Raw genomic sequence first — 26,184 nt, 5'->3', positions numbered from 1 at the left:
AGCCAAACTGGTTCCAATTCTAAGACCACAAAAAACAACAATTATAAGAGAAAAGAGTTCCCACCTCCATTTAAATTCTTCCTTGCAAAATTCCTTATTTAATTTATTCTTCCTTGCAACAACAATTATACATACACTACACATAATATAAAAATAAAAATAAAAATAAAATAATAGGGTTAATTTCCATTTCTGACCTAATTTAGTCAACAGAGAGAAAATCCTCCCTACTCCCTCCCCATTCTCCGTATAAATGAGGATTTTCGAGTGATTCCCATAGGACAAATGGACATCTCTAGCTGAGAAGTTGCTAATCATGTTATGGAAGATTTGAAAGTAGAGGAACAAATGCGTCTTTCAAGGAGATCACCTAAATATTCACATGCATAAGGAGTTGATTCACTGCCATATTTCCTAAACCAGGAACATTTCAAATAGAAGCATGGTTTCTACATCACTTGCTATACAAGTCAACTATTCAACTTCTTTGGATAATGACTCGCATGCCTCATGGATCTTGCTTCGGTTTGAGAAATTGAATACCGATGCTTTTTGAAGTGACAATAATCAGATGAGAGGTTTCGGGAGGATAATTTTCTAACTATGAGGGAAACGCTATTGAAGTAGGATTTAGGGCTAATTTCTAGGAACCTAGTTATTAAAGTTCTTGAATTGCAAGTCATTGCGAAAGGTTTGAAGATGGTCATTCTGAAGAGACATTGCCATATTATTGTAGAATCTAATTGTCTAAGAGTTATTCTGCTTCAAAGAAGTCGAACAATATTGTCGAATTTGTACACACCAAGCAGGGGAAAGGAATTCAATTGTTGATGGGTGGCTCACAAAGTGGATGATGAACTTTTGAGTTTTGGAAAGCCAATATTCTTGAATGGTTGCATAACTCTATTTGTTCTAATCTGATCTATTGTTGTTTGATGATATGTATTGTCTTAGAAAAAAGCAAAAAGATTTTATAAATGATTAAATTTAGGAAGGAAAAAAAAGGGTGAAATGTGTCTTCAGAAACTAAGAAGGTATAGTTTTTAATCATAAAAAAACAAAAAAAAAAAACAAAAAAACAAATGCATCTCTTTTAAGAGAACCCGTCTTATAATGATAAAAAAAAAAATGTGGCTTATTTTCTAATCAACTTCAAACCAACCATTTCTTACCCTTTGTCTTAATAGCAATGCTGATGATTAAATGGTAAAATAGGGTTCTTAGGCAAAATATTAGCAAAAATTAAGGTATTTCAAAAACTATTTGCAAAGGTAAGGTGATTGTTTTTGTTTTCATTGGATTGGAATGACACAACATATAAAAAAACGAACGACTTTTTTGGTAAACTAATGTGCTAATGCGGATTTGGTTGCATCTCTTGAAAAGACACAATCCATGTGACATTAATCTTTTTTTATTTATTATTTTTTTTAGTTCTTCTCTCATCTTTTAACTCGTTTTTTTAAAAGTTAATTTGACATCATATTTTTAATTTGCTTCTCGTTTTCTTTAATTATTTTTTCTCAAAGTTAACACGCTATCATTTTTCTTTTACTAAATGCTAAAACATTACATTTTATAAAATTAGAAAAAGCTAGGGTACTTAAAAATCTATTTGCTTCTTTATTGGGTATGAACAATCAGTGGTATTGAAAATTTAAAATAAAAAGATTTAGGAACATAAATGATATTTTAATCAAAGACATTCAAATTAGACAATGATCCAACTTTTTCAACTCAATAAAATCTCTAAGATTTTCTACGATGAAAATGACTTATTATTTTATGTCTTTAAAATAAAAGTAAAGAATAATTTGGGTGTTTTTTTAAAGAAAAAATAGGATTTAACAATTGTATAGTCTTAAGGCCATTTTGAACCTAAAATAAAATACTTTCTAAAAAAATAATTAAAGCTAATTATACCAAGATTTTAAGGAGTTGTACGAACAAAATATTCTTGTTCATTACTAAAAGATGATCTACTTTGATGATGCTTAGATCATCCCTACTAAGTCATGTATTGTCCACAATTATTGCATCTTCGTATAGACGATGATTGACCTTCGTCCCAACTCTCATTATCGACTCATATTGGGCATGTAAGGAATGACCTATATCCATAGTAATTATATTTAGTTTGTCAAATGACGGGATTTTCGTTGAGGACAAAAAAATTCACCTTATTTTTTCAAATAGTTTTCGAAGTATCCTTCTAATTGCTAATATTTTGTCAAAGAATTCTAGTTTAGCATTTAACACTCGAGATGACCTCATTTATCAACTAAAGATTTTAATATTATCTACTTAATAAGCCAACAATTAACAAATAAAATAAACTAATTAACTAACATTTATTATTATTATTATTATTGTAAAAGTTGAGCTAAAAATAAAATATTGGGGGACCATTGATTTTGGCCTAAAACTATAATTAAAAATAAAGATATGGTCCCAGAATTAGGGGAGGATTATACATAGAAAGCATAGATAGTGTTAGCCATGTTGTAAAGAAAATCTTTGTACTGTAACCAGCTCATCATTTGGTTTTCATTTTCAATCACCCTTTTGGATATTTAATTAAATTTTTGTCTTTTTCTTATTTTATATTTGGAAATTCCCCATTTAATTAAATTAATATTTTCTTTCCATATCAAACAGAATTACCAAAAATTCTAACAAATCATTCCAGATTGGAAAACTGACCACATTCAAGCTAATTTCTTAATAAGTTTTTGTTTTTATTTTTATTTTTTTAAAAGTTAAACCTAAACATCCAACCAACATGTGTATTAAAATTTTTGGATGTGTTTGATTTTTTCCCTCTAAAAAAATCATTTTAGAAAAAGAAAAATGAAATATTTGATAACCATTTAAAATAACTATATTTTAAACTCTTTTTATCAAAAGAGTTTAAATAAAAATAACTTTTTCAAAAAACATTTTCTCTCGTTAATCTAAATAGGTTTTTCATCTTATTCATTCTCATAGTTAAAATTTTAATTTTTCAATTTAAACACTAAATTCCGTGGGAATGTAAGGGGTTTTTTTATTGGCGGGACGAGTAGGAAAGTGGTTTTTTTATTGGTTCGACGGGACGAGTAGGACCTTCCCTNAGTGGTTTTTTTATTGGTTCGACGGGACGAGTAGGACCTTCCCTTGAACCTAATTCAACTGTTGGGTGTAGGGGCTTTCTTGTACCGCCATACGCACCCAGACATTACACCAATTGTGGCGAGTTATATCAATTCAAATAGAATCCATAATTGTATCAATTTGAACTTAAACTTTTATAGATGTGTTAATTTGTACCATCTTCTAAATTTGAAAAATATTGTGAGACTTAAAATTGTTTCAATTAATGTGATAAATTAGCATAAGTGAATCAATTTAGAATATTAATTAAATTTGACAAACCTTTTCAAATGTTGAACAATTAGAATTGAAACATGAACAATTTTCAAAAAGAAATTTTAATTGAGTTGAAATTGATTAGTTTAGAAAAATTTAGAAGTTCAATAGATAAAATTGATTAAATTAGTACAATTACTAGTTCATAATTTATATTTATACAACCTCAAATATAAATTGATATTTTTACATCTCTGTGAGAAAATATATGAAACTACATGTTAATATATTAGGTTAAATTTTTAAGATTTTTCACATTAGATTTTTATTATATATTAAAACTAAAAGTAAACATTTGATAAATTTACATACAAAAATAGACTAAAAAGAAAATACAAAATGAGATGAAAGAGAGTTTAAAATGTAGGCCAAAGAATAATCTTAGACACAGCCAAAGTCAATAAACAATACACAAACAATGACTTGGTGAATCTTTGAAACACGACCAATAACATGGTTTTAAATTACGAAGAAAATGTAAAAATGTGATGAAAAAACCAAGGTTTATAACAAAAGAGACATAAATCCAAAGAATCAACAAACAATTTTATGTTCAATTAGTTCTATAACTTGCTAGATTGAAGGTGGAAGAGGAACCATGATCGAATCAGCTGAGTAAAATTGCTGAGAAACAGTACTACCCACGTCATAAAACTTGTCGTTGCTCATATCTTGTTCTTTCAGTAAGACCGAATGATATATTTCATCGATTCGACTCGTCACCTTCACCATCGAAGGGCGACTGTCCGGGTGTGGTGCTGTACATAACATGGCAAGATGCAGAAGTTGAACCATTTCATCCAAGCCATTACTGTATTCTAACAGCTCCTCATCGAACAATTCAGCAGTTTTCTTCTCTTCGACTTTCGAGTGCACCCATCGCGGGAGGTCTATGCCATCGTCATTGAGCATTGCGGAGTTCGGAGCCTTCCCTGTTAGAAGCTCTAGAATTACCACACCAAAACTGTAAACATCTGCTTTCAGGGATACCTTTCGAGGATCGGTGACTTCGGGGGCGCGGTAGGTTGCAACATGGTTTGGAGTGGATGTAGGACTTGCAATTTGAATGAGACCAAAGTCAGAGACACAAGCTGTATGGGATCTGTGGAGGAGAATGTTTGAAGACTTTATATTGCCATGAGAGGTGGGAGGTCGTCGAGAATGTAGATACGTAATCCCCCGAGCGGCTGAAAGTGCAATGCCAGCCCTTGCTTCCCATTTCAATGGAGTCCTACTAGGATCTCTGTTACCTGTACCCATAATATAACCATATAGACGTTATGGTCCAACTTATCCAATGGCACAGCAAAATACTAATGATTGAACACGTGATTGTTATAAACAAGTTCTTAACCAGAAGCATAAAGTTGCATCAGAAAGAAAGCCAGCAAAAGATAATCAGCAGAAATGCAAAAAGAAATGCAAAAACTATCTAAGTGATTGTTACAATCACACTCTTCAACTCTGGGTTCGAGTAATTGCCACAGCCTTACAAATTTGTTACTGTTGTTTATAATTCTGTTAATTGTAACCAAAAAGACTGAAAACTACTCCTATATAGTTTAGGCATCCCAATTCAATCCTCTAGATCACTAATTACTCAAAAGTTTATCCACACCTGGAAATGGTTGCTACCAAACTTCTTTACTAACAGAGTTCATAATTTCGGTCCCCTATGATGACCACTACATTATTTACGTTTATAAACTTTCAAGTTCCAGGTATCTTTATTTTGTTACCTATTCTCTAAAAACGTTTTCAAAAACAGCCGTGATCCTAAACTTGTATGAAGGTAACAATTTAGTCCCCAAAACTTTAGTTGTTAATGATATAAGTCCCTATACTCTCAAATTTGTAACAAGTTAATCCCTGAATTTTGATAAATAATGATTTAGTTCCCACCCTATACAATTCATAACGATTTAGTCCCTATTATGAAAAATATTAATATGATTTAATGAAATTTTTTACACGTCTATTGATAAATTGATTTGGAATCAACTTTATTTATAAACTATAAAGCCTAAGTCTTTACTTAATAAAAATTAACACTTAATTTTGATGAAAAATTTCACCATAGGAATTAAGGGAACATTTGGGGCAAGAAGTTGGTCATTATAGTCCTAGGTTATTATAGTTGGGTTATAATAGTTTGTGTTTGAGGTGTAGATTATTTTAGTTTAAAAAATGATGAATGTAAAATAGCAAAAACTATAGTAAATAGTAAATACGGCCCTTAAATCATTACAAATTATAAAGTAAGACTAAATCATTACTTATAAAAGTTGAGAGACTAAATTGTTACGAATTTGAAAGTACAACAACAAAATCATTACAAAAGTTTTAAGGACTACATTGTTAGGAAGCTTTTCAAAATTCAACTTTTGAAAACTAAAGCAATAGTTAATGTGTAATTGCCTAAATGAAAGCCAATGTTTTGAAATTTCCCTGAGATAATGAAAGGAAAGAAACTCACCATGTAAATGTACAGATAAGCTTCCCATGGAGACATGATCACACAGCAGAAGCTTCTCATCTCTGCCATAATAGTAACCCTTAATAGGAACTAAGTTCTGATGATTCATCATCCCCAAGTTTTCAATCTTCTCCTTAAATTCCTCCTCTGAAACTTTAACATCTCTCAATCTCTTAACCACAACAGTTATCCCCACATCAAGAGCTGCCTTGTAAGTTGACCCAAAACTTCCTTTCCCCAATACCTCTGCAGAAGCTTTCAACAGTTCCTCCAAATCAAACACATTCTCTCCTTTCCTACAGAACACCAAATTCCTCTCATTCCCAGCTACTTGACTTCCGCCGACCACATTCTCAACCTCTGACGACAATCTCCCGGAGGTCGTCGCCGTCGTCTGAGCATCAGTCGGCCGATTAATCCTGATCGTCTTTCGACACAGAAAGATCAAAATCAGAATGATGATCAAGAATGCAATCAAACTTCCAATGACAATTCCGGCGATTGTTCCAGCGGATAATTTTTTCTCCTTGCCGTCGCAAGGGCTCAGTGGCTTCCCGCAGAGTGAGTTGCCGTTAAAGGCACTGGCTGGTTGATTGGAAAATTGAGAAGGGATTGAGCCGTTGAGACGATTGAAAGAAACATTGAGAACATTGAGCGAGGGAATGTTTAAATCAGGAATAAATCCATCGAGTTGATTCTCTTCCAAATTGAGAACCTGTAAGTTCGTGAGATTATTGAAACCTAATGAAATCGGACCGATGAACTTGTTGTGCGCCAAATTCAGGCGAACAAGACTCTGAATACTGAACAGAACCGGCGGAATCTCGCCGGAAAACGAGTTCCGTTGCAAGTAGAGGTTCCGAAGGGAACGGAGGTTTGCAAAATCAGACGGAATAGAACCTGAAAGCATGTTAGAACGAAGAGATAGGGTTTGAAGTTGAGTCAAATTTCCAAGCCCTAAAGGAAGTTGGCCGACGAGACCAACGCCGGGAAGCCGCAGTTCAGTAACCCTCCCGCCGCCGCAAGTAACGCCAAGCCACAAACATGGAGTATTCTCGGAGAGGTTCCAATAGCGAGTCCGGCTCAAAACGCCCATGGCCTTCTGAAGCGCCACCAGCGCCGCCGTGTCCGACGCAAGATCAGCCTCTGCCTCTCCTGTCGGAAAGAAGATCAAAACAAGAAACAGGATAGATGGAAAACACAGCCGGAGGAGATTCCGGCACGCCATTGGCGGCGAAGAAGAAGAAGAAGAAGAAGAAAATAGATGGTAATCCGAAAAGGGGAAGAGGGTTTTGTAAAATCCAGATAATGAATAGGATTGTGGAAGTCAACAGAGGAATCAGAGAGAAGAGGGCTCACCATTGTACAAAAACGTGTTGAAGATGAAGTCGAAGGGTACAAAGACATCGGTTGACTGAGTAAAAATGGAAATTCAGAGAGAAAGATGACGAAGAAGATTCTCAAGGCATTTATGGGAAGTTAGACGGACTTCTTTCCAAAAGTGGGCCTCGCCGATCACCAACATCGCCGTCTAATATATAACCTACGGGTTTAGCACCTCTAGGCCAACCGAATCAAAACAAACCAAATGTCCATTTTTAACTGTTTTATAAATTTAAATCCAAAGCTTTTATGTAATTTCACAGATAATGCAGTTTTTTTCAAATTATAAAAATAGGGTGTTGACAAAAAAAAAAAAAAAAAAAAAATCCGAAAATAACGTTATTTAAAAAACAAATGTTTCATTCACGAGTATCCTAGATTCCCATAGAATGTATTTGTTTTGTAGTATTATATGTTCTAACATATGAAGATTCCCTTTGTCCGAGCATCCCGTTTTACTTTCTTTTTTGTCCTTCATTTTTATTTTATTTTACATATATATATATTAATCTTCATTTGCATTATATAATTAAAATAAATACGATCAACCATGTATATCATATATTTTTAGTTATATCGTAATTCTTATCCAACATATTTAATTTTAAATTTAAATTAATATTTATTTTGTAAAAAATCTTAAATTATGATATGTTATTTTGTTGAGAAAAATAATATATAAAATAATATAAATTGTATTGATTTTAAAAGAAATTTAAATTGAAAAAATAAATATGTTATATAAGTTCAAATTATATCAAATTAATTATAAAATAATAAATAGTTGTAAGGGTATTCTTGAAATTTTATGTAAATTTAAATTATTCCTATAAATCTTATAAAACAAACATAATTATCAAAATATTTCCAAATATCTGTAAAAATATTCCTACAAAACAATCCTTGTAATCTAAAATGTCGGACATCTATAATTCCTAATATATATAATTCGAGACATCTAAGATTCCGATTATCTACATTCCAAAAAACAATCAGCTTCTTAAGGTGCAGCTGGAAAGAATCGATAAAATTAGGATAAGAAAATCTGTATGTCACATTTAGATTTATTTATTATTATTTTTTTTAAAGAAATGGAGTTAATTATTATTATTTTTTTGTTTACGTTTATAAAATATTAAAACATGTAGTTTGACATATAATATGAAAAATGTGTAATGAAATTATATATAAATAAAAATACATATATAAAGTAAAAAAAAAAATCAATTATAAATCAACAAAAAAATCACGTGTCACATAGTGGCTGTCTTCTCTGACACTAGCCACGACGTGGTATAAGAACCTCAAAGTGTTATAATAAATTACATCATCAATATATTGTTGGGTGACAACATACAAGAATTCATTGTGTGCATAATACTTGTGTTGATGGCTGGAACTTGATGCGATGTCTGCTTGAACTCCTAGTGAGTGTTTAGGAGAAACTAGGATAAGATCATTAGGTACATGAGATTCTAGATCAACGTGTTGCTTTGGAATATTCTCGACTTGTTGTTATTGGCGTCTACGACCAACAAGTCTCTTATGAGTGCCAGCTACGTTAAGTTTTCGTGTATGTTGAATAATGTCTTCTACACATATAATACATCGGTCACACATTAAACTAGCTTTGGTAAATTATGTTGTATTGAATACTGGTATACATCTTGAACAAAATTACTCTGTATGAAGAAAAAAATTAATATAAAATAATATTCATACAATATAATTGGAAAAAATAAATAATAAAATTCTTACCATATAATAATAATAAGTGCCTTCACATTTGATATATCTTCTTGTACTTGAGTCATACCAGGCTAAATAATCATCTAATATGACAAGCCCATATGATCTACTATATCTCCTCCTGCACAATGATCATGATGTGCATGCCACAACGATATGTAGTCTGCATGAAGTCGTTGTTAGCCTTGGTCGTGCTTGCCTCTTAAGTCAATTTGGTGAAGTGGGGGTTTGTATAACACATTAGTGTCACTGTTTGTCACAATTCAAATTGTCTTAACACTCATTTTGATTGATGCCACACTACGATATGGAAGAATATAAGAGGGCTCACTGGTAACGAAATGTCTTGATCATTGTGACATTAATTAGATAACAATGCCATAAATTTTGGTATGTATGATGTTCAATTGATCTAAAATTTCATAAATGAATAAATAGGACCCAAAAAAATACGTCATTCCATACGAAAGATATAAAATTACCTGATTATGCATTAGTCGATGGTATGCAATTACCATATTTATCGAATACTCATATACAACTAAATAACGCTCTATTTACATATACATGTAATATAAATAAAACTTTTCATTATATAAAATTCTAACGAAATGAAATTGTGAAAAAAAAAATACATGACACTAAGTGGACAATCAATAAAATGATTGGGAGTCTACAATATTTAAAACCTTCAATTGTAGAACCAAATGACCAGAAAATTTGTCAAAAAATCGTCTTATTTGACACATCAAACGAAATAAAATGTCCATCTACTCGTGTTTCAAGATTGCAGTACACGACAACACTCAAACCAATATGACAGCTCTGCATATGTTCTCAATCATATAAAATTTTAACTAATGTTTTTCTCTTTACTTGCCATACACATCTATAATTGACATTATATTCATATATTTTTTTAACTGTTTCTTGAAGTACTACCACAAGAACACTAAGATCAACTCGAATAATATTTTAAATTTTCATACTCGTAAAGTTAGAATCAAGTTGTGACTGATCATGTGTCAATTTTGAGTATAAAGACGAGTGTTCCACTTCAAGTTTAATATTGCACAAAGCTCATGAGTTTTATGCCGACAAGCACGGAATCTCCAATCGCAACCCTCATTCCACAACTTGCATTTCACACCACATATGGTTAGATTCTACAACAAAAATCTAATAATATTGTGTCACACAATATTTTTGTACATCCATATGTAAATCTTCTTTGGTGTCGAATAATATTCTTTTTTGTATTAGACTTGAGTTTTTTTACAAATCTTTCCCTTTCATCCGATGTTGATCCATCTTCACAAATTGGATTAGATTACTAACTTCCCAATCTACTTGTGTGAATATCTTTGAAGGTACTAACTTATTTCCATTTTATACATCTAAATTCAAATAATTAATCAATTTCTGCCTCAATATCATTGTCTCCACCATTTGCAGATTCAAAGAGGACTAAATCTTTTAGACGTATAGACATATTTAATCAACTTACAACTATCCAAAATTAAAAAAATAATAAATTAATTAAAATTTTGATTCATAGTATTTTACTTAACAACTAAATATCAGTCCAAATCCAGAAAAATAAACCCTAATAGCCCAATCCAACATTGGTTCAAAAAAAAAAAAAAAAAAAAAAAAAATCATTCACACTAGTTTAGTAACAATTAAATATCAGTCCAAATCCAAAAAAACAAGTCCTAATAGCCCAACATCAATCTAAATAATAATCCAACATCAATCTAAATAATAATCCAAATAACATTCCATAAATCAGTGAATAAAAAAAAATAATCCATAAATCTAAATCCAACATCAATCTAAATAATAATCCAAAATAAATCAAATCAGTCCAATTTTTTTTTTACAAAGAAGTCCAATTTTTTTTTTAAAAAAAAATCCAAATAAAAAGTTGAAAATCAAACCATAAATCAGAGCAAAAATCAATACAAAATCGAAAATCTAAACAACAACCCAAAAACTAATAGATCGCAACAAACAACGTTCCATAAATCAGTGAATAAAAAAAATCAAACAAAACTAAATAGATCTAAAACAATTTACAAAACTATGAAATATCTTATAAAAAATCTGGACCACAAAAAATAACACTCTAGATCTAGATATATTAAAGTGAAAAATACCTTTTTAATTTATGAGTTTTGAGGAATAGGTGTGTTTAACTGATTTTAAATTGGTTATTTTAGTCATGAGTTTTCAAAAATAAGTTTAAAATGTTATTGTAATAAAAAAAAATCATTAAATTTGAACAAAAATGATGACTAGATGCTGGAGTGGCAAGATAAGTTAGAAAAAAAGATATATTTTAATCTTTCATTCATCTAGGAAGATTAAAAAATAGTTTTTTTCCAACTCATCTTGTCACTTTAGCATTTAGTCATCATTTTTATTCAAATTTAATGATTTTTTATTGGAGGGACACATCAAACCTATTCTTGAAAATCTAGGGACTAAAATCTCTTTTATTTTATTTTATTTTCATTTTTTTAAAAAAAAAACTAAAATAAAATTGGCGGTAGAAGGTGGAGACTGAAATTACAAACCTCTTGATCACTAACATGAAAGTTGAGCTATGCTTCCTTAGCAAACGAGCTGTTTTTTAATTGTTTTTCTTTTCATTCACATATTTAGCCCTCGAGTTTTTAAAAATATGTGCATTTGGTCACTAAATTATTTTCAATTTGACCAATTTAACTTTGATCAATCTTACTTTTAGAGAGGTCGTTTGTTTTTTTTTTTTTTTGAGAATGTAGACAATAGAAAGCTTCAGATTCTCAAAATTATATAAATGCCTTTACGAAATTAAAAATGTCTGACATCTTTTGATAATAATATTTGTTTTGTAGGAACATTTTTGTAGATATTTAAGAATATTTTAATAATTGTATTTGTTTCATATAATTTCTATTTAATAATGTCTTAAATTTACCTAATATTCTAAAAATGCCGTTACGACTATTTATTAATTTATAATTAATTTAATTTAATTTGAACTTATATAACATATTTACTTTTATTAATTTGATTTTTTAATTAATATAGTTCTTATTATTTTATATGTTATTTCTCAACAAAATAATACATATTAATTCGTGATCTTTCATCAAATAAATATTAATTTGATTGACTTTCTAAAAAAACAAAAACAACTACCATATAACCAAAATGAGTGAATATATTTGATTCTTAGTATTTATTTTAATTATAAAATACAAATAAAGAAAAGTGATATATACATATAGAAAAGGATAAAAGAGTAAAATGATACCCTTAACATAGGAATCTGTTAAACCCATATTTCAAGAAGGCATCCAACATTCTATAAAGATATCCTAACTTGCTCGAAAATCTAAGGCATCTTACATTATTGTAAAAAAAAAAAAAGTGGTAATCTCGACTATATGAGAATCTTGAATTCCTACAAAACAAACTATCTTTTAGTATTTTATTTTCAGCTAGGTTATTTAGTACAAATTAAACTCCATACGACTAAAATGTATGTCATGTGTGTATATATGTTTGTTGGAGAAGAAATTTAAGTCAATCAAATTTTGTCACGTGATCACAACAAATGTCGATTTTATTTGTGATAGGGTTGAAATGAATTTTGTTATTTGTATTCAATAAATATTACATGACTGAATAATTCAAGGAGCGGAACCTTGCGAGGAGGGTTCTTTTAGTTAGATGATTTGTCAGGTTGTCCGAGACGGACTTCTTTGGGGAAAAACTTGAATAACTTCGTTTTTCTATTTTTTTCTAAAGGAGTCATCATTTTCTATTAGGAATGCTATGTTATATTTCAAATGCTTGAAGGCTCCACTGACGCAGAGTAATTTAGGCCAATTAAGAATTGTTGTGTCTTAAATTAAAATTTGGAGACCAATTAATGGAAAACTAAAAAAAAAAAAAAGCCATGCATCTCATTTCTAGTAAATTCAACCGTGATTAAGCTTGGACCATGATTGATAAATTTGGCTAAAGGTCCGAGGCATGGAATTATAAATCGGATCATGTCAAGTAATTAAAGTTGCTAAAGTCCAAAATCTAAGTTCAAGCCCATAGTGGACATTTGGGTAAAAAAAAAGATTGGGCCTAGTGATGTAAGCACACAAGCACACGTGGTCAAGTTATAGTAACTAAAACAACATAAGAGGTAGAGTATCGTCCTCAGGGATCAAATTAATAAATTTTGCTCATATAGTTTAGAATCATGTCTATTTTAGCGAAGGATTGGAAATCAGGTTTGAGTTTGTAAAAATTTAAAGTAAAGAAAGCAATAAACGGGTTTTAAAAATTCAAGAGTTAAGGTGTTATAGGGTGTTGAATCCATTAATTACTTCAGTAACTCTATTTTAGCCAATTCATGAATTATGTATAAACAATATGCTTAAATCTAGAAATTTAAATCAAGATGACTTTGTATAGAAAATAACCTATTTTCATGTAACTTAAATGGTAACTAAATTCTTGATATCAAACTAAGAAACAAGGAATTAAGTAATGTCATAATCAACTTTTACTATTAATCTAACTATTTTCATGAGAGATTAATAGTGATTCAATGATATAATTCCCGTTAAATATTCAATCTATCAATTTAAACATTCAGCCTAACATTCATTGAAGGCCTATCAATAAGAATTAAATACAATATCATTGAAAAGACTTCAACAATCATCCACGAAAGCAAGAAAACTTAACCAAAATTCATAACTAACTTCTTTAACACCCTAAAACTAAGGAGTTTAGCTACACTTATCTCTCAACAACATATTTGGATATATAATTTAAAGCCTTAGGCAATAAAGAAAGAAAAGGAAAGGAAGAAAAACTACTAATAGGGCTCCCTTCTTCTTGAATCATTTAAGAACACCTTGATCTTCACCTTGGGAACTCGAATGACCTCCAAAACTATCCCTCACACTCTCTACACTTTTTTGCAGTAAAAACACACTTTCGGGCTTTGGGATTTCATGATGGAGGCTGCTGAGAAACCCTAGGATTTATAGAGGAAACTTTCTAAAAATGCAAAAATTTTTGAAAAAGGAAACCTGACGCAGCGACGTTGTCTCTTTTTGCCGCAACGCATCGTTGCGCCTCGATAAGCGCCACGACACTTGCTACAACAAATCAAAATTGTGGCCTCTCGTGTTTTTGCATCGATGGCAGTACCAACTGATTGTTGCGGCGCTGCCTTGCATTTTTGCATTTATTTTATTTTTCTTATATTTTTCTTGTAGATTTAGTCCAATTTGGTTCTTTTGACTTCTAATATTCATTTTCTTGATAATTCACTAAAAAACCACTAGCAAACACATTAAATTAAATCTAATAAAAAAATATTCCTAAATAAGAAGTAAATAAAACATTTTTGGAATGCTTTTCACCCAAGCCCAAGCCCATGCAAGGCCCATGAAAACTTCTACAAATAAAGGTCTCCCTTTTCATTTTTGGAGAGAGTGAAAGAATTGAAGACAAAGTGTTGAAAATGGAAGCTCTAAAGCTTTCAAGACTCTGAAGTTAGATCAATCTCAATATTATAACTTTCTCAAAACTAAAACCTCATTGGATTCTAGAAGATTGAAGCGCTAATCGAACTCAAGATTATAACCTTTTGAAGATTGAATACTTGAGACATTAAGACTTCATTCAACGTTCGAAAGAAAACATCAAAGGAACATATACTAGAGACTATATCTACTATACTAAAATCAATATAAATACAAAGTTCATTCAACGAACGAAATTTCTTCGAAAATCTCATCAAATAGATTGGCACGCCCGATGAGACATCTATATCTTTCATCATTCTCTATCAAACAAGATTTATCTAAAAGAAGTCATGGCATCTAAAGGCAACGTTTCCAAATCTACGAATGATGCTTACATGAGACCAATTACTCATTGTCGCTCCAAGGAAGTCCATAAAGGGAAACTGGCGTAGGTTTCACAGTGGAAGGGGGGATCGTTCCTAATTTAGTTTTTATAGAATTCATAAATTTTATAGATCAGAAAAATATGCATTAAGAAACATTAAATTACAGTATGCTTTTGTGGGAGAATTAGGGAAGAAATGACTTGGAAGAAAGTTTACGAAATGACTTGGAAGAAAGTTTACTTACCCTTGAAGCCAATTTTCTTCACGTATTCCCACTTGATCCAAATCATGTACTGATCTCCAAATCGAAACCCCAATTGGGCACCACCACTTGAAACCCTCTGTATTCTCTTGGGATTAAGAATTCAAGTAAGAGTTGTGGGCTTTGCTTGAATTCTTGGAAGAAGGAAAAGAGTTTAAGAAGGCAAGGGGAGTTTTTCACAGAGAACTCTTCTCTGACATTTAGAGGAAGAAGATGAAAAAGGAATGAACCATTTTTCTGTTCCCCACCCATTATACGTTTTCTTGAGAGAATTAGGGGGAGGGTGTTAACTCCCTCCTTTTAATTAAATAAAAAAAAAATAATTGAATTTAATTTAACCTATATATATATATTAAATATAGCACATAACCTATAATTTTATATTGTATCAAATATAATATAATATATAGTTTTATTTTTTCTCAGCAATGCATAACATTTAATATAAATCATATTTATATTAAATTCAATTATATGAATCACATCCATATAATTAATATTTGAATCATATTCAAATATTTTAATTCCTCTCAACTATATATGGTATTTAACATAAATAGTGTTTATATTAAATTTAATTGTATGAATCTCATTCATATAATTAGTATTTGAATTATATTCAAATTCCTCTCAAAATACTTTATATTGTAATGTATCAAATACATTATATTAATTATATCACATACAATTAATTAATTTAATTAATTAAATCATATATAATTAATTCACTCAATTAATTTGAATAATTCAAATTAATCAAAAATTAATTCTCAATTTAATCCCTGTTGAGCTACAGAAGGGACCTTATGGACCTATAGATTGAAACTCCAATGGTACTTAGATAATTAATTAAATTCTTTAATTAAATTACCCAACATCCATTAACTATCGGTCACTCCACTAAAGACTGATAGCTACACTATTTGCACTATAGATATATTTATGTGTCCATTGGATATAACCAATCAACAGTACGATGATTCTTCACAAATTACTCATAAGTACAATTAGACCAAATTACCGTTTTGCCCCTATAGTTACATCTAACTCCTTAAGTATCACTGATTCCTCTAATGAACAATAAGTCATAGTCCAACTATAACTAAGTCCCTCTCGAGCCAAGAGAGGATGTGACCACATTGTTCAAGCCTCGAAATTAGCCCTTAAGAGAGCAATTTATCTACTTACCCTGACATCATGCAATGAGTGAATTTCGTCTTATGTAGCTGTGTTCCCAACTCCCCAATTAGACGAATCCCAAAATGGTAGACAAGTTGAGTTGGTAGTCTGGCCACTCTCACTCATACAAATCAAAGGACTGCTTTCATGAGCAGAAGTTTACAACTTACTCAGGATTTAGGTCATGTCACCTATGGTCATTCAGGTGAAATGTAAGTCTCTATTATTAATGGTGTTATATAATGAGACTAACAATTTTGTGATCTGATCTTATACAAACTCTTTGTATAAGATATCTCACATGTCTCCACATGAATGATCAGGATCAGATCATTTGTAGCACTTTACAACACTTGTAACATTTACTAAGCGTGTCGTATCCGTAGTATCACCAGGACAAGGTACCCAACCTTATCCATCTACTACAAACCGTTTAGGTTATTATTTAAACAAGATCCATCTGTATGTCTCCACATACTTGTTTAAATTACATACAATAACCTAGGATCTTAGTTTATTGGATTGAGTGTATGCTCATAAAATAACATATTTTATTAATAAGGATTTTTTTATACAATGTTTACAAACTATGAGAACACAAGAGAGATTTAGGACACCAATCCCAACATTCCAATGATCTTAAGAGCAACTAACCTTTAAGATTACAAGGAATATATGGGAAGAGATGACAAAACAAGCTTGTGGGGTTGTCATCAAGGAGAATCTCTTATTCAATAAATATACTTCATCTTCTAAACAATCAAGCGAGAAGGCGTCAGACCCAAATATAATGTCAGTCATGATGGTCGATGTCAGAACAAGTGAAGAAAGGATGGTTGAACTTGAAAAGAAGGATAACATGTTGATGAAAGCAGTCTAAGAAAGAGATTATGAAATCGTATCTATGAAGAATTATATAAAAAATTGTAATGCTACTGAATTAAGTAACACACTCGGAGTCAAGAATAATGAAAAAGGGAAGATCGTCTTGCAAGAAAGCTAACCATAAAATTCAACTTCAGTTGCTTCGTTTTCTGTTCATCAATTGTAAAATATGATTGCATACTCCATCAAAGCTCAATATGTTGGAACTACTTAGAACTTCTTATATTCCTAGTCTTAAACAAAAAGGATTGACAACCTAAAAATGTCGAATGGGTACCAACCACCCAAGTTCCAACAATATGATGGAAAAGGCAGCCAAAAGTAACATGCCGCTCATTTCAATGAAACATGGGAAAACGTTAGTACACAAGGAGATTTAATGGCCAAGTAGCTCATTCGAAGGCTGAAGGAAAACACCTTTGACTAGTACGTTGATCTTGAGCTTAAAACTATTGATAGTTGAGAGTAGCTTGAAAGAGAATTCTTCAACCGCTTCTATAGCGCAAAGTGTATCGTTAATATGATAGAACTTACCGCCACGGCCAAACCAAGCATAGCTTAATTGGCATCCAAGTGTGCTAGAAATCATGAGATCTGTGGTTCGAATTTCTCTACCCCCAATTATACTAAAAAAAAGCTTATCACCACCGAACAATGAAAAGGAGAATAAGTCACCGATTACATCAATCGTTGGAGAGTCATGAGCCTTGATTGGAAAGATAGGTTGATTAAACTATCAGTGGTGGAAATGTGCACTCAAAGAATGCATTAGGGACTTATATATATTCTGTCTGGGATAAAATACCGCACCTTTGAAGAGTCAAAAACTCGAGTTCATGATATGGAATTAAGCATTACCAATAGAGGGAGTAACGATTTATTGGTCCTAAAAGTCAAGAAAGAAAAGAAATAAGTAAAAAATATCTAGATAATTTTGAAAGGTGTTATCAATGAAGCTATGGTCGTTAATATGACCCATTTAAAGTTCATCTCTAAAGAAAATGAGATCGAGAGAGGTCAAGATGAGGGTGAGACGTAGCCTAACATTGAAAGAGAGACAAAAGAAAGTATTTCCTTTTCCAAACTCTGACCTACTTGATATATTGAGCAATCGTTAGAAAAGCAACTCATTGAACTCCCTGAATGCAAACAACCTATAGAAATGGGTAGAGTAAACGATCCCAACTACTCCAGTTATCATCGAGTTGTTAGCCATCTAGTGGAGAAGTATTTTGTATTGAAAGAAGTGATCCCAAAGTTAGTTGATCGATAAGATGTATATGAATGATAATATGCAATTTTGATGTGGTTTAAGTTTAAGCATACACTGTCAATAAGTAATAACTTAGGAGAAATTCAAGTACTGTATCCTATGAGACTATATTTAATTTAAATTTTGTTAAAGAAATGCACACAACGAAACCAATGGTAATTCAGTTAAAATGAATGATGATTGATTGGACGTTGAATAAAAATAGTAAATAACAATTGATAAACGAGAATTACAGTCTAGCTTCAACTTAAAGAGACTTATGTTGAATCTCCCCTAGCTCAAGTGAATAGGCCCATTGCCTCGCTTCATCTTTAAGAAATAATGGAAACAATGATAACCTAATTCCATCAGCCATGATTCTAAGAATCACGAAGGTATTGATCTCTATAAAACTCTTCAAGTGTGCATGTGGATCTTCACCTACTATGCCACCAAATTGACCAGCTGTTTGAATCATTTGTAGCATAAGCAACTTCATCTTAGACCTTGTACCCTCAAAATCCAGATGCAGGATTCTTGGTGAGGAATCGTAGGTGATGCATACTACATAATCGATCTGTTTCATTCATGCACTAGCAAGATGGGATTGGCTTATGCGATGGCCTATGCATCTGGGTTGTTGGTGGCTAGATTTGGTGCATCGGGTTGGTCTTGCTGGTCAGCCATATTTTTGTTCCTCTGTCTTCTGCACTGGTTAGCTCTGACTCTCTATCAAAGAGTCCGCTCGATTTTAGGGTTAATATCAAACTTCGGTTGTGTACCGTCACTCATATAATATTTGTAGTTTGCGACAAAATTATACAATACACCTTACATCGAGAGTTCCTGTAAGACCAAAGCCAAAAAGCAAAAACAAATTTAATTAAACTTAATCTAATCCCTGGTAATGATGCCAAAAACTCGTTGTGATATTTGTGCTCTATACATAATCGTGCTCAAATGCTCTAAATAATCAGATTAAGTTTAATTAATTTTGTTTTCTCCTAAAAAGTCCAAGTATAAACCGATCGAACATGGGGATTAGTTAAGTCAAATAAAATTTTGTAAATGGTTCTCTACTTAAAATCTAACAGAAGAGATATCAAACAAATGGAATGATTGTTGTATTGGAAAGCATAAAACTAACAGTAAATAGCAATGAAAGAATAGATTCAGTGATGAGAGTATGAGACGAACACACAACATAATAGTGATTAAAAAAAGAATAGACGAGAAGATGGAGTTTAGATAAGCAACCCTTAATCCTTTGAACTTAATGACAAGATTTCATTCATGTTCATAACCTTTAAGGACTCCACCTCTCGCTGAGTTAGCCACATAAATCATATTTCTATGATGCATGCATACATTACTTGGAACATAAGGTTGCATTTATATCTAAATACACTTCTTACTTGATTTAGCGAGATCCATAATCCCTTTTCCTCTCGAGTATTTAATTGTTACCACTTGATTCAATTAGCTAAATGGAATCAAGAATCGGATTGAAGCACACACTAATTAAAATGAACTTTTACTTATCATTAAGCTCGCTGGAATGAGGATTAACTCATCCCAACTCACTAATGATTTAGCTACTCATGGAGACAAACAAAAATGGAAAGAAGAGAGAATGGAATAATGGAATCCACGATATATGTGTTAAATAAGATGATGAATCTGTTACAATATGAAGAAAAGCAAAGTGCAGAATGAAAATAAGATAGAGTAAAAATGATGAATGGAGAAGATGATGATCGCTGACAACACTCTTGTACTTTTTGTGATCTATTTGGATATCTTTGCTTTATGAAATTCTTGGTTGCATGATTTATCTTTGGATCCAACACATAGCTCATTTTCTTTTGTTTTTGTCTGTATTATTCCATATTTAGCTCATTAGTGATGTAAGTTTAATCAAGCCTTTCATTTGAATTCATTGAACGCATTGAAAGTAACTTTGCTCATATTTTCCTATGATTTCAATGCATTTCTTCTCAATTACTTCTAAGTATTCTAACTTTAAGAGAGAATAACTTGTATAAATACAAGTTATCACATAGACAAAAAACTTCTCCTATTCGGTCTTATATCAAGTTCCTTTAGGAGTCTAAGTAGCTAATCCTATATCTCTATGGTTAGCACAATCTTAAGTCATTTTCATGCAATTTCTATATCCTATGGTGGTTGGGTTGTATGTCATAAAACTCGTAGTTTTGTAAACAGTAAACGCATATGAAGTTTATTCAGACAAGTGTTGTTGATTGTTTAATAAGTCTAAATCTAATAAACTACGAACCTTTTACTATTGTCATGAATACTTGGACTTTATGTGGAGACATAAACTTGATCAAGTTTGAGTAAAATAGCCTAAACCGTTTATAGTACTTGGATTAGGTTGGGTACCTATTTCTGGATATACTATTGAATACAGCCCGCTTTGTGATTGTTACAAATATTGTAAAGTGTCATAAACGATGTGATCAGTTCGTTCATATGAGACATGTGAACGGGAGTGTTCTACACGATGAGATTGTGTGAAACAGACCACGAAATAATCACTGTTGTGTATTAACACTGTTTACTGTTAACACTGATTAATTTCACTTCTTGATGATCTAGATAACTTGATCTAAATCTTGAGCAACCTATGAACTCCTATTTATTCGTGATTGTCCCTTGATCTGCATAGGTAAAGGTAAGTCCAATGTCGCTGCTCAATATGCCTCTCATTTCAAGGATAAGACCGGGTAGATGGCTGGGGACAGAGAATTTGCAAGATGGAATTCATTCCTACCCATTTTAGGGATAGCAGAAAGGTTGTTCTCTTAAAGGCTGATCCCGAGTCTTGAACAAGGGGTCCAATCCTCTCGTTGGCCTGAGAAGGAATGGATTTAGTGATTATGATCCTAAATCAATTGTTCATTAAAGGGACAGTGGTACTTAAGGAGAAAAGATGTAACTCAGGGGTATTTCGGTGTTTGACCTAGTTGAAGTTACGAACAACCTGTGAAGGATCAACTTATTGATGATGGTTATATCAAATGGATACATAATATATCTACAGTGAGGAAAGTACAACTACAAACTATAGTGCACAGTCATGTTAGTTAACGAGTGTTGATTAACTAGGTTAAAGAGTTTGATCGGTTAGTCTCAGATCGTTGGAGCTCATGATCTGTAGGTCCATCGGGTCTTCTTGCTAGCTTAATACGGACAAAATTGAAGAACTAGGTGAAGTGAGAAGTTGAAATATTCAAATTCGAGTTTTAGGAAAAAATATATTTTATATGAGATATAATTTATAATTAAATAATTAATTTATTAATTAATTATTTTTTAGAGTATGATTGATCATTAGCATGAATGTGTTTTCTAAAACTTGATTGATGTGATTAATCAAAGCTAGGTGTCAAAGAAAATTTAATATGTGATATTAAATTTGTTTATTTTATTTAATTGGAATGGTTTTAATTAAATAATTTTCAAAATTTAAAAATTGTATTTCATTTTTTTAATAAAAAAATAGTTAGTGAAAAAATCCAATTGTTGGATTTTCCCACTAATTAAGTGGACTTTGAATTGACATTTCCCAAGCTTGACACCTAGAGATTACATGCTAGTGGAGTTTGAGGTGGAAGATATGCAAAATGGGATTTGCATGTGTTTTCTCTACAAAAGGCTTTGTTTTTTAAATTTGCAAGACTAATGCTTCCACAACTTTTGACCTAAACTCTTCCACCTCAACTCTCCTTTACTCTCCTTCTTTCTATAGTGAAAATTCCCTTATTTTCACTAACAAAACAGTCCCACAACCGTGTTCTTTAATCGGAGAATAGCAGGGATTTACTGTTAGTGGTGTCATTCGTGCACGGGAGAGGAAGCTTGCGGTGGAGTCTTCAAAGGTTGTATTTTCTATCCCTTTTACATGCATATTCTTGTTTTTATTGCAATTATTCTTGGAGAGGAAGATTGGTGGAGTCTACAAAAGAACGTTGTTGATTTCATCACTTCTGATGTGCATGCGTTCTTTATGTTCCATCAACGGTGTACCTTATCTCTTAGGTTACATGACAATCCTATCTCTAGACTTTTAGTCTCATATTTCTTTGTGAAATCAGTTTGTAACTTAACCTTCTTAACATTAAGACTCCACTAGTATGTTAAAGTAAGTGGCCAATTTAGCTTAACAAATTAACATTAAACTCAATAAAGAAAATGTAAGAGCCAAAATGACATGATGAGTTAGTATTTGCTCAAGTCATAAGATCTTAGGGTATCCACATGACTGAATCCCTTAGAAATTTAGCTCATAACTAAGAAAGAATAAATAAATTCCATTGATTCAAAATTCATGTTTACAATATCAAGGTTCAAAGAATAAAGGAAATAGAAATAAAAAAGTGCAAAAGTAAGCTAAAATTATGTTGGAAATTACACGAAAATGACTCCTTAAAGCAATCTCACACACTTTGGGACTCTCTATGACGAATTAACCTTTCTCAAGGATGAATCCTCTCTATTCACACGTTCTCACGAGTTAAGGATGACCTAGACCTAACATTCTTTAAAGAAACTCTCGTTCTTGAAGGAATTATGGATGAAATTGTGAGATTTCTCCTTAGGATTGTTGATTGTTGAAGAATAAGGTTACCCATCCTTTATATAGGCCCAAAGTTGTTGAAGGGTGGCTAGCTATGGTGCTCTAAACATTTATTAGGCTTTTTCGGTGTTGAATAATGGTTGTGTGATTTCTTACGAAATTAAGAAGTTGATGCCCTTAAATCATAAATCTTTATTATTCTATAGCATGTTTTAAGACAAATAAAAATTTAAATCTCATTAAAAATGTATAAGATAAGAAATATAAGGTGTTGATAAAAAAACATGCTATAAGAATATATAAAAGATGATATAGAAATAAAACCAACATTGTGTAAATTCAGAGTAACAACATGGTGGAATGCCTTTATACTCTGAACTAATATATGGCCTCACCTTATCCTGACACGCTGTTAAGCACGTCAAATCACCCATATGCTAAAAAGACTTAAAGGAAAAATTGGTGCTACAACATTGATAAAAACAAAGCTAGAACAATGTGGAAAGTCCTCATGTTTTGAATTGACAAATTGGTCATCATTACCCTGAGAAGTTAGCTTATCATATGAGCACATCAAACCAGCTAAGTATGGTAGAAGTGCATGAAGCTATAAAATCCCCTACATGTTATAGTTGAAAGAACCCTAAGGTGTCGGAAGCAGGGATCATTCCCAATTTCCAATTTTCATAGAAGCATAAAATTACAGAGAACAAAGAATTATGCATAATATAGAAAATTAAAATATGTCAAGAAGAGGGAATTAGGGTTTGAAGCCAAAACCTCTTCACGAAAATCCTTTTCAATCGGTCATGAACAATCATGATCACGAACACCCAAAAAAATGCAGCAACTCAACTTTGGATACCACCACAAGTTGAACCTTCTATATTCTCTTTTGGGTAGAGAATTGGCAAGAGGTGTAAGCTCTACTATTTTTGGGGGAGGGAGGAAGAAATTTGAGAGGATTTTGCAGGGATCTGGAAGAACACGTTGGGAGAGTTCTAAAAAAAATACAGAAAGTTAGTCAATCTTCTGTGAAGAAGATGAATAATGTAAATACTGAATTCCCTTTCCACTTCCACGGTCTGAGAGAATTAAGGGGGAGGGAGTTACAACTCCCTCCTAATATTTAATTCAAATAAAAAATTTAATAAATTATTTAATATATATATAAATATATGATAACAACCTTATCATATATTAAACTATATGTTATATCAAATATAACATATAATCTATAGTTTTTATATTGTATCAAATACAATATAACCTATAGTTTTTAATTCTCTCATTCATTTGTGGTATTTAATATAAATCACATTTATACTAAATTTAATTATATGAATCCAATCCATATAATTAATATTTGAATCATATTCAAATATTTAATTCCTCTCAACATAAACTTTATATTATAATATATCAAATACATTATATTAATGGTTGTTTTTAAATATAGAAAAATAAACTAAAATATTTTAGAACTATCAATGTTATACACTGATAGATTTCTATCAGTGATATTAATAGACACTGATAGAAGTCTATCGGTTTCTATCAGTGTCTATCATTGATAGTTTTAAAATTTTGTTATATCTTGTAAATATTTTCAACAGTTTTACCATTTGAAATAATTTCCCTTATATTAATTATATCATAAATAATTAATTTGAACAATTCAAATTAATCCAGAATTAATTCTCAATAATCGGAGTTGAGCTACAGAGGGGACCTTATGGACCTATAAATTGAAGCTCCAATTATACTCGAATAATTAATTAAACTCCTTTAATTAAGTTATTCAACATCCATTAACTGTCGGTCACTTCACTAAAGACTAACAGTTGCACTTTTTGCACTATAGATATCTTTTTGTGTCCATTAGATATAACTTGTCAATAGTGCAATGACCCTCCACAAATTGCTCGGAAGTACAACTGGGCCAAAATTACCATTTTACCCCTGTAGTTACATCTAACTCCTTAAGTATCGCTAATCTCTCTAATGAGTAATAAGTCACAATCCAACTATAACCAAATCCCTCTTGAGGCAAGAGAGGGTGTGGTGCCACATTGCAACCCTTAAAGGAGCAATTTATCTACTTATCTCGACAGTAGGGAAGAAATGAATTTCGTCTTGTGTAGTTGTGTTCCCAGCTCTCCAATCAGACGAATCTCTAAAATGGTAGGCTCATTGAGTTGGTGATCTGGCCATTCTCACCCATACAAATCAAATGACTGCCTTCATAGGCAGAAGTTTACAACTCACTAAAGATTCAGGTTATGTCATATATGGTCATCATAGTGAAATGTAAGTTTCTATTATTAATGGTGTTATATAATGAGACCATTCATTTCGTGATTTGGTCTTATACAAACTCATTTGTATAAAATACCCCCACTCACATGTCTCTACGTAAATGATCAGAATTAGATCATTTGTAGCACTTTACAACAACTGTAACATCTACAAAGCGGGTTGTATTCATAGTGTCACTAGGATAAGGTACCCAATCTTATCCATCTACTACAGACCATTTAGGTTATCACTTAAACATGATCCACCCATATGTCTCTACATACATGTTTAAGCTATAAAAGATAACCTTGGATGTTAGTTTATTGGTTTGAGGGTTAATGTTACTAGATATCGAATAAAATATCTCATATTTTATTAAATAAATAAAATTATTTTTACATTACAATTATAAACTACTGGACCCATGAGATTTAGGGCATCAACCTCAATAGTACCATCTTCAAACATTGAACTAACAATATCATGAAGTACCGTTAAATTAATCTGAAGTTGTCATATCACTTACATGTTGTAGCATTTTCATACATTGAACAAATATTATCTTGAAGCAATACCAAATCAACCTGATGCTACAGAGATAAGAGGAATTGTTGTCACATTTGTCTGTCAATTTGCAACTTCGAAACCTACAGAATAATAATTGGTTCCCAAGTGGGATCCATATTTTCTTTATAAAAGAACCCACGCTTTTCACCATGGAGGGTAGAATTGAAGTACAAGAAGAAAAATTATATATATATAAAAAAATGGG

The 26,184-nt window shown here is 31.6% G+C and overlaps 1 protein-coding gene across 1 annotated transcript; it reads right to left on the bottom strand.

Annotated features, from left to right (window-relative positions):
* Positions 1–3,772: 3,772 nt before the first annotated feature.
* Positions 3,773–7,394, bottom strand: LOC120068341 (probable inactive receptor kinase At3g02880). The gene is made up of 2 exons (XM_039020079.1): positions 5,885–7,394; positions 3,773–4,658 (listed from the first exon to the last, which is right to left on the bottom strand). Exons 1-2 carry the CDS (start codon positions 7,110–7,112, stop codon positions 3,982–3,984), a joined length of 1,905 nt encoding a protein of 634 aa, XP_038876007.1. The 5' UTR covers positions 7,113–7,394; the 3' UTR covers positions 3,773–3,981.
* Positions 7,395–26,184: the final 18,790 nt, after the last annotated feature.

The sequence above is a fragment of the Benincasa hispida genome, chromosome 12 (genome assembly GCF_009727055.1).
Source record: "Benincasa hispida cultivar B227 chromosome 12, ASM972705v1, whole genome shotgun sequence".
In the NCBI taxonomy this organism is placed as follows: Eukaryota; Viridiplantae; Streptophyta; class Magnoliopsida; order Cucurbitales; family Cucurbitaceae; genus Benincasa; species Benincasa hispida.
The sequence above is the reverse complement of the archived record's forward strand: the minus strand, read 5'-3'. Positions and strand labels throughout refer to the sequence as shown.